The 10331-nt window shown below is 49.1% G+C and overlaps 1 protein-coding gene across 2 annotated transcripts in view; it reads right to left on the reverse strand.

The window, feature by feature from the left end:
- Positions 1–5107, reverse strand: part of ptgir (prostaglandin I2 receptor) — a 66616-nt gene extending 61509 nt beyond the window's left edge. For both annotated transcript variants that reach the window (XM_041179119.1, XM_041179120.1), the window contains exon 1: positions 3981–5107. In XM_041179119.1, coding sequence (XP_041035053.1) covers positions 3981–4838 — 858 coding nt within the window. In that variant the 5' untranslated portion in view covers positions 4839–5107. The remainder of the gene's footprint in view (positions 1–3980) is intronic.
- Positions 5108–10331: the final 5224 nt, after the last annotated feature.

Here is a 10331-nt window from a genome sequence, read left to right on the forward strand (position 1 = left end):
TTGATACAGGATTCTCTTCAGGATAGCTAGTTAATGAAGGATTGTACTGGACCCAATCTTTACTTAATTTTATATTTACTTAGAGTAAAACATTACAAGCATACAGCTCCTAAACTCAACTGCACACAATTTCAACGTGTCTTTTTGTCTGTGCTCAAGCAAAACCCATATTAATATCCACTGTTCTTTACATGTTTTGAACTTGCATAGCTCAACAACTCAGTGCTCTTATTTGCATTAATCTATGTCACTTTGTTTCACATTCCCAATGGCAAGATTCACTAGTCAGGTAATGCGATACAGCAGCTCATTACCAAGTGATAAACACAGCCAGATTGAGCAGAGAGGAGGGATGTCAGCTGGGCTGCACTTGACTGCAAAGAAATTCCTTATTATCTAATTACAATTGTTCACAAAAGCCAATTAGCTCATCAGCAAGGTCTGTGAATCATCCACCAATTTCATTTAACCTTGTTGCTTAGTTTGCCAACTGCCTCAGTCTGGTAAGCGCATCCAACGATTGTGAAGTGGGTTATCCTTATATAACATCGGTCGAATAATCTCTTCTTTGCAATCAGTGGAAAAATATTATTGGAAAAAGCTTTGCATTAACAAGCACTTAGAACCCAGTGAAACATTCCAATGAGCTTATAGGAAAGAGAGACTTGCACTTAATATGGCAATTCATGACCTCAGGACATCCCAAAGTGTTTACTGCCAGTGAAGTACTTTTAAGGCACTGTTGTAATGGAGGAAACACAGCAGCCAAATCTGTTCACAGCAAGATCCCACAAATGCGATAACGACAAATAATGTGTTTTTGTGATGTTGATTGGGGGATAAGTATTGGGCAGGACACCGGGCAGAACGCTCCTGCTCCTCTTCGAGACAGTGCCATAGAATTAGTGCCTGAAAAGAGCAGGCAGGGCTTCAGCTGAACTCATTTGAAAGATGGCGCACCTGACAGTGCGACACTCCCTCAGTACTGCACTGGCATGCCCGCCTGGATCGCTGTGGCTTCAAATCTTGAACGCACAACCTTCCGATTCCGCACGTGAGAATCTGAATCAGTAGATCCACGGCTGACAAGTTCTCAAGCAAGACCTGACACTGAGCCACATAAGACAATATGAGGAACAAGTGACCAAAAGCTTGGTTCATGGAGGTAGCAGGTTTTAAGGAGAACTTCTCAAGGGGAGAGGAGAGAGAGCTAGAAAGACAGGGAGGTTTAAGGCGGGACTGCCAGACTTGAGGGACAAGTCAGCCAAAAGCAGGGATGGAAACAGTAGAGCAATTAAAATTGGAGATGCCCGAGAGGCCAGAATTAGAGGAACACAGGGATCATGGTGGATTTTGAGGCTGGGGGAGATTACAGAGTTAGGGAGGAGCAATGCCATGGAGGAATTTGAAAAAGTAGGGAACAAATTTTACAATGGAAGCAGTTTCAACTGGATTTAAATAGACCTGTACAGTCCTCCAGCTTGTACCGAGATAGCTGGTCTGAGCTGAGCAACACTCAAAAGGGGACTTCACTTGCCTCGGTTAAGGGGAAGGGAGTGGGCGGGGGGGAGGGGAAGAATCGGCCAAGGCTTTCCTTCCCCTGTTATTGTGTTCGGTGTCTCCCGCCTGACAGTCCAATGTTTGTGGGGACCATGGTCCAGTCTGACGCCACATAACATCCCAGCCAACCGAAGTGCTTTACAACCAGAGGAGCACTTTTGGGGCATTGTCAAGGTTTGAGTGGGTCAGTGGGTGGCATTCTGATGGTTCTAATGTTCAAGTCCCACTCCAGGGCTTGAGCACAAAAGTCAAGGATGGCACCCCAGTGCAGTACCGAGGGAGTGCTGCACTGTCGGAGGTGCTGCTTTTGAATGAGAGGCCCCAGCTGAGAGATATAAAAAAAAAATCCCAAGTCGCTATTTTGAAGAAGAGCTGGGGAGTTCTCCCCGGTTTCCTGGCCAATATTTATCCCTCAATCAACATCACAAAAAAAAGAACCAGATTGCCTGGGTCATTATCACTGTTGTTTGCAGGATCTTGCAGTGCAAGATTCGGCTGCTGTGTTTCCTGCATCACGACAGTGGTCACACTTCATGAAGGACTTCGTTGGCTGTAAGGCGCTGTGAGATATCCGGTGGTCATGCAAAACGCGATATAATTGGGAGACTTTCCTTAACGCGGGAAATGCAGCAGCCGGTTTGTGCACAGCAAGATCCCACAGACAGCCAATGGGGATCATGAACAGATAACCTGTGTGTGTCATGTTGGCGGAGGGATAAACATTGGCCGGGACACCGGGGAGAGCTCAGCCTGCTCTTTTTCAAAATAGTGGCAAGGGAGCATTACACCTGTCCGAGAGGGCGGACGGCTCATATGAAAGATGGCACCTCTGACAGTGTAGCACTCCCTCAGTACAGCACTGGGGGTTTGAGAAGGCTGGGGTCGGTGGTGGGGAGGTGGGGGAGGGGGGCGGGGGGGGCGTGTCACCCTAGCACTTTCTGAACTGGGACGCAAACTCACAACCTGTTGTACCACATACATGGATTTTATAGCACAGGTCGCCAGACACTGATGGGTGAATTTACCTTAAGCCCCTCAAACCTCCAGCCGAGTCCCACAGGATAAAAGGTTTCACAAGTAACCAAAAGTGATTGTTCTGAGTCAAAGCTTTTTGAAAATAACGTTACAAATTCATCTCCTCGGGACTTTACAACTTGAGAATAAACTCTAGACGTTATTAAAGATTGTCGGGGGGGGGGGCTGCATTTTAAAGAGGCACCAACTTCATTTTTAAGTCGGAGGGCAAGGGTAGTTTGTCACAGAAAGTTGTGACAACTTGTTCTGACATGAACAGGATTCACACATCATCTCATCGCATTGCAAAAAAATGCCTGATGGAGCCTCACATGCACGGAATTATATTAGCAACGGGACAATAGCTCAGAGTGTTAAAACCTGTTTTAAGGTGAGAGCGCACGCTCTAGTCAATTGCTGAAAAGGTTAAGTTAAAACTTGTCATATTAGTTCTCTGGATGTGTGTGTCACAAGGTATTGGTTGGGACTGATTGCCCTGAACCCTCACTCCCATCAGCGAGTGGTTCGCTGGACCATTTCAGAGGGTAATGAAGAGTCAGAGTGGGACTGGAGTCACTAGTGGCCAGAGCAGGTCAGGGTGACCAGTTCCCTTTCCCTAAAGGACATACCAGTGGGCGACCTGGGTCGGGGGCTGCTAGATTTCAGGCAATCCGACAGCTATGTGGTCCACATAAAAGCAAACAAAGCCCTGCATTTGCTGCCAATGTGGAATAAAAACAGAAAACGCTGGGAAAACTCGGCAGCGTCCGTGGAGAGAGAAACAGAGGGAAAAGCTTCGGGTCCAACATGAGTCCTCTCTGCGGTTACCCTCCCTCCACGCCAGCGCTTTCTCTGTCCAGATGCTAACTGGGTCCAAATTCTCAAAATGCCAATAGCGGGGATTTCAACATACAGCGTCACGATTCTCTGGAATAAGTTGTCTGGTGGGGGGTGGTGGGGTGGTGGGGTGGGGGGTGGTGGAAACATGCAATCGGTGAATTCACCTCAAACTCTTTGAAAATCCAGCTGAGCTTTGCAGGTTTCGGAAACAACTGGAAGTCACACTTCGGAGTTAAAGCATTTCCACAGCACAACTCAGTCTGTCACACACCTTCACAAGATCTGGATGTGCCTACCAGAAGTTAAAAGGGCAGCAAGGCTTGGATATGGGGTTGGGGGGGGGTGGGGGGGGGGGGGGGGGGGGGTGGGGGGTGGGGGGGTGGGAGGGGGGGGGGAGTGGGTGGGGGGGTGGGGGTGGGGGTGGTTACCAGTGAAACTAGTCCAAACTGGACTTCTATGCCTTAAAATGGAACTCCAGTGCTATTGGTGGGGGGATGCATGGGAATAAATCCTGGTGTTTTGCCAGTGACCCAGACATTGAAAGGGTTTGAAAATCTTGGGCTTACCGTCAATGGCAGGGAGCAGATGGCGAATATAGCGGTCATGGCGGCCAAGAGGATAAGATGGTCCACCTCCTCTTCCCTCTGGCCGAACCAGCTCTTCCTCCTCCTCTGGGAAGAGAGGACGGAGCCCCTCCTGGTCCTCTGGTTCCGGTGCATCTTGCACAGGCTGACTATGACCGAGCCGTTGCACAGGAGGATGGCCACGATGAGGAAGGCGATGAGGGTGGCGTAGAGCAGGGAGAAGCCCACCACAGCCGAATTGTCGGACTCCATCTTCAGGAAGCACCAGGTGCCCGGGCAGTACTGCCGGTACTCCCCGAAGCCTGCCAAGGGCATGATGCAGAACAAGGCGGCGAAAGCGTAGATGACCGGCAGGGCAGACTTGGCAAAGCTTCTGCCGATGTGCTGGGAGTAGAAGTAAGGGTGGCTGATGGCAAGGCAGCGCTCCACGGCCATGGCGAACAGGATGAGGGTTGATGCCACCCCGAAGAAGGTCATGGCGAAGGAGAAAAAGTCGCAGAGGGTGTGGACGCCCACCAGGCCGATGAGGGACTTCTTCTGGGCGTAAGAGACGAACACCACCGGGCTGAGGAAGCAAGTGCCCATCAAGTCGGTGACAGCCAGCCCCGTCACCAAGATGCAAAAGACCGAGGATTTGGTCCGGATCTCCTTCCTGCGAACCCCCAGCAGGACCAGGGCCAGCACGTTGCCCACCAGCCCAGCCGAGAACATCAGGATGCTCACCACAGGTTTGCTGTCCTCCCGGATCGTCAAGATGGTCTCGCAGCCGTTGCTCATGTTCCCCTGTCTTTCAACCTGGCTCTCGGAGACATAGATGTGATCCATTCTCCGAACACTCATTCGATCTCTCTCCCTCCCACACACACACACACACACACAGAGGAAAGTTTCTCAAAGTTCTGGCAAATGATGCCCTGCTCCTATCTGCCCCTCTTCACTCTCATGTTGGCTCTCAAAGGGTTTGTTGGCATTGAGAGTGGCAGATCTCTCCACTCCCTCACATTCTCAGTCACAAACACACACAATCTCTCTCTCTCGCTCTCTCCTGAATCTATGTTAACTGGGAGTTTCTCTCTCACTTGTGTCGGAGTGTTCGGAGGCGGGACTCCGGACACTGACATCTGCAGCCAACCAGAGAGCGAGTTCCCCAAACCCTTAAAGGGGTACCGTCTCCTCGGAAATGAATCAGCCACAAAAGCGAGTGGAATCTGAAACTTGACAGAGTGAGGTTACACAGTTTTCAGCACCACTTCATCAGCTTCTTCGCCCTCCTGTGGCCGTGAAAGGTGCTACATAAATGCAAGTCTTCCTCTCACTTTGTGCATCCACTCTTGAACACTCTCGTTGCCCTGTTGGCACTCGACATAACGGCAGAACAACCTATACTTGTTGTCCTGCAGGGTAGGTGTGTCGCTCTCCACAGAATTACACAGAAGGAGGCCATTCAGCCCATCGTGTCTACATGGGCTCTCCGAATGAGCAATGCATCGAGTGCCATTCCCTTCGCCTTCTCCCTGTAACCCTGCACATTCTTCCTTTTTGGATATGCCCTTGTCAAGCCTGCCTCCCTCACTCCCCTGGTGTTGGAGGAGTGCAGAGATCTGGGAGGGTTGTAGGCCTGGAGTGCAGAGGCATCACTTTCATGATTTTACTGGACTGACGTTACAACAGTCACCTCTCCTGGAAGCAATCACCTTCATACGAACCTGTGCAGTGAGATATTTGACTGGGTGAGGCATCACCTTCCAACCACACCCATCCCCTCCCCTAATGCTCAGAAGTCAGTGGTTGGTAAAAGCACAGGCAGATGTTCAATGGAGCACCAACTGAGGGGTCCTGGCTTGCAGCTCACTCAGGGGTTGAATTGACCTGGCAGCCATGCCCATTGTGATCTGGGGCTATGGATAGTGATAGTAGAGGCTCCAACATCCTTTCCACCACATGGGACCAGGAATCTCTCCCACTCCTACTGTCTGCCATTGGCCTGTGCTGGAAGGTTGACATTGAACCTGTTTTGGCCATGTCATAAACACACCTTTCAAAACACTCCGTTCAAGTGAAGCAGCATTTCACTTGCACTTCCCTCAATTTAGTCTACTGCATTCGCTGCTCCCAATGCGGTTTCCTCTGCATTGGAGAGACCAAACGCAGACTGGGCGACTGATTTGCAGAACACCTTCGGTCTGTCCGCAATCATGACCCAGAACTGCCTGTCGCTTGCCATTTCAACACTCCACCCTGCTCTCATGCCCACATGTCCATCCTTGGCCTGCTGCATTGTTCCAGTGAAGCTCAACGCAAACTGGAGGAACAGCACCTCATCTTCCGACTAGGCACTTTACAGCCTTCCGGACTGAATATTGAGCTCAACAACTTAAGATCATGAACTCTCTCCTCCATCCCCACCCCCTTTCCAATCCCCTCTTTTTCCAATAATTTATATAAATTTTTCTTTTCCCACCTATTTCCATTATTTTAAATGTATTTCCAGCCATTGTTTTATCTCTACTTTTTAGCTTATTTCGATCCCTTCACTCCCCCCCCTCCCCCCCCATAGGCCTATGTGTACCTTGCTTGCCACCCTTAATGTCACCTATTAGCACATTTCTTAGCTAATATCACCACTGTCAACACCTCTTTGTCCATGACATATTTTGGCAATCTCCACCTATCACTGGCCCTCTATCCAGCTCTACCTGCCCCATCCTCCCTCCCTCCCCCCCCCAACCAGCTTACGTTTCACCTCTTTTCTATATTTCCTTAGTTCTGTTGAAGGGTCATGAGGACTCAAAACATTAACTCTGTCCCTCCCTGCAGATGCTGCCAGACCTGCTGAGTTTTTCTAGGTACTTTTATTTTTGTTTTGGATTTCCAGCATCTGCAGCTTTTTGCTTTTATAAACATACCTTCCTTAGTTGTCAAGTCCTGGGTTGGGACTTAAACCTGCAGCACTTCAGGCTTAGAGACCAGGGGTACTACCCACTGCACCACATGACCAGATCACCTCTGATGTGCTGCTGTGAGTAGGTTGAGCTTACACCCCTATAAAGAAGTAAGTTTTCAGTCAAATCCTCCACTAATGCAGTAGTTGCAGCATTGTCCTTGGTTTCCCAGTGCACTACAGACACTTATTGGAAGACAGTGGCCTAGGGGTAATGTTATTAGTCTTGTAATCCAGAGATCCCAGGCTAATGCTCAGGGAGCATAAGTTCAAATCCCACCTATGACCTTAGATGGATAAAATCCAGAATTGTAAACCAGCCTCAGTGAGGGTGATGGTCATCAGTGGAGCTATCACTGACTACTGTGAATCTGCCACCCTTACCTGGTCCGGCCTACATGTGACTGCAGACCTACAGCAATGTGGTTGACTCCCTCTTAACTGCCCTCTGAAATGGCTGAGCAAGGGTGACTAGGGATGGGCAACAAATGCCAGCAACATCCACATCCCCAGAATGACATAGAAACAAGTTCTTGAAAGCATTGTGGATGGTGAGGGTGATAGTAGCAAGCTTCGAGAGGACATAGACAGGCCAGTGAAAAATGAAATTTAACACAGAGAAATGCGAAATGATTCATTTTGGTAGAAAGTATGAGGAGAGGCCATATAAAATAAAGGGCACAATCCTAAATTGTGCAGGAGCAGATAGGGACCTGGGTGTGTACTCTGTTGATATAAACCGAATCAAGAAAAGTCATACAGACTGGAAACAGTTGACCCTGTTTCTCTCTCCACAGATGCTGCCAGACCAGAGTTTTCCCAGCATTTTCTGTTTTTATTTCAGATTTCCAGCATCTGCAGTATTTTGCTTCAAAATAAAGTGTCGGCTCCTTAAAGGGGCAGTGTAACAAAAAAAGTGTTTTTAAAGGAAGCTTTTTGAATTTAATTTAAAATGCTATTTGAGGGGGAGATGATGCACTCTAAGCCCCCCATCCCCTGGTCTCTGAAGGCCTCTAACATCCTGGCGGACATGGTGCCCTCCCTCCCGAGGGACATCCACATGCAGGCATAACCACGGATGAGGGGCAGGCGCTATAATTGAATGACCCCCCCCCCACCCCTCCTTCAACCGCCTGGTGCCTGGACCTATTAATGGCCACCTTGGCCAGGCACCCATGAGCAGGCTGCCCAAGAGGTCCTCCACCTTGCCCACCCCTCCCCCCCACCCAAGCCTCCGCACCAGCTGGTCAAAGGACAGGAATGTGGGGCTGCAGCACAACCAAAATGTGCGGGGCAGCCCCTTCAAATGTCGGAAAAGGGGGCCGCAATCTCGGACGGCCTGTGTGCACACGGAACGCGGGACCCCTCAAGACCGCAGGGGATACAGGCCACTTGGGAGTCCGGGAGCCACCTTAACCCTCCTGTCGCACGGGGCTGCTGTGTGCAACACCCTCCACACCGAATCCTCAGTGGGAAAAAGGGGGGACTCCTGCATAGAGAGCCTCCCACCAAGACCCTTCCCAACCCCCCAACCACCACCTTAAGACAACAGAGCGGAATAAAACCATAAGACCATAAGACATAGGAGCAGAAATTAGGCCATTCAGCCCATTGAGTCTGCTTCACCATTCAATCATGGCTGATAAGTTTCTCAACCCCGTTCTCCCGCATTCTCCCCGGAACCTTTGATCCCCTTACCAATCAAGAACCTATCTATCTCGGTCTTAAATACACTCAGTGACCTGGCCTCCACATCCTTCTGTGGCAATGAATTCCATAGACTCACCAGTCTCTGGCTAAAGAAGTTTCACAGCATGTCCAGATGAGGAGCTGCACCAGCCATTGAAGGTGGCAGGGCAGGTAAAGAGCATGGTTACTAAAGCAAACTAGATATTGAGCTTTATAAATAGGGCCCTAAAGTATGAAGGCAAGGGAGTTATGTTGAATCTGTACAAACACCTGGTTCAGCCTCAGCTGCAGTGTTGTGTCCTGTTCTGGGAGGGTGTGAAGGAATTGGAGAGAAGACCCACGAGAATGGTTCCAGGCATGAAGAGCGTCAGTTCTGTGGATAGATTGGAGAAGCTGGGGCTGTTCTCCTTGGAGAAGAGAAGGCTGAGAGGAGATTGGATGGAGGTGTTCAAGATCATGAGGGTTTTGGACAGAGCAGGTAGGGAGAAGCTGCACCCATTGGTGGAAGGATCGAGAACCAGAGGGCAACCGATTTAAGATGATCGGTGAAAGAAGCAGCTTTGACATGAGGAAGTTTTTATTTTTATGCAGCGAGTGGCTGAGGATCTGGAATGCGCTGCCTGACAATGCGCTGGAGGCAGATTCACCCGTGACGTTTAAAAAGGAATCGAATTCTTATCTGAAGAGAAAAGGGATTTGCAGGGGCTGCTGGGATAAGGTGGGGGGTGGGGGTTTGGGGGGTTGGTGGGAGTAGGTTCTTGCAGCAAGCTGGTACAGACATGATGGGGCTAATGGCCTCTTCCTGTGCAGTATGATGCTATAGAATTCAGAAAAGAAGCAATTAGAGCGTATTGCTGAATCACTTCAGCAATGTGGGGTGTTTAAGGACCTATTTGTGTGCAGAACAGGATGAGAATCATCCTGGTCAAATGGCCAAATGGAATTCATGGAATGATGGTAAACTGAGAACCTGAAGTTAGTTCTTCCATTACCTTCAGACTGGGTGAAATTCCTTCTGGCTCTTTGTCCCTTGACATAGCTACTGAGGGCATAGAAATGCCAACAAAGCAATGGGGTTCATTTCTTGAGGAATAGAATTGAAAAGCAGAGGAATGGTTTTTAGAATTATATAGAACCGCGGCTGGACCACGCTTACAGTATTGTGCAGAGTTCTGGTCTCTATATTACAAAGTAAAGTATAAAGGGTGTTTGCAGAAGGTGTAAGAAACAGATTTGCAAGCTTGATACCAGGGACAAGGTAGCAGAGAGAAGCCTGAAGATGCTGGAGTGCCTTTCTCTAGAAAAGTGAAAGCTGATGGGCTGCCCAATCGAGGTCTTTGAAGAGATTTGATTGGGGTAGAGAAGGAGAAAAACCATGGAATGCTGCAACATTGAAGGCCATTCAGCCCATTGTGCCTGTACTGCTTGTGGGTGAATTTGGCCCTAAATGTAAGACGGTCACTAATAAATCCAATCGGGATTTCAGGAGAAACTTCTTTGCCCAGGGAGTGTTGAGAATGGGGAACTCACCACCACTAGGAGTAATTGAGGTGAATAACAGAGGTTAAAAGGAAGCTGGATAGAGACATGAGGGAAAAAGGAATAGATGGGTACGCCAATGGATTTAGATGAAGGGGGAGTAGGTGCTGACTCATGTAGAACCTAAATACTGGCCGACTGGCCAACTTCTAAGTAAATCTAAG

The sequence above is a fragment of the Carcharodon carcharias genome, chromosome 34 (genome assembly GCF_017639515.1).
Source record: "Carcharodon carcharias isolate sCarCar2 chromosome 34, sCarCar2.pri, whole genome shotgun sequence".
Taxonomy (NCBI): Eukaryota; Metazoa; Chordata; class Chondrichthyes; order Lamniformes; family Lamnidae; genus Carcharodon; species Carcharodon carcharias.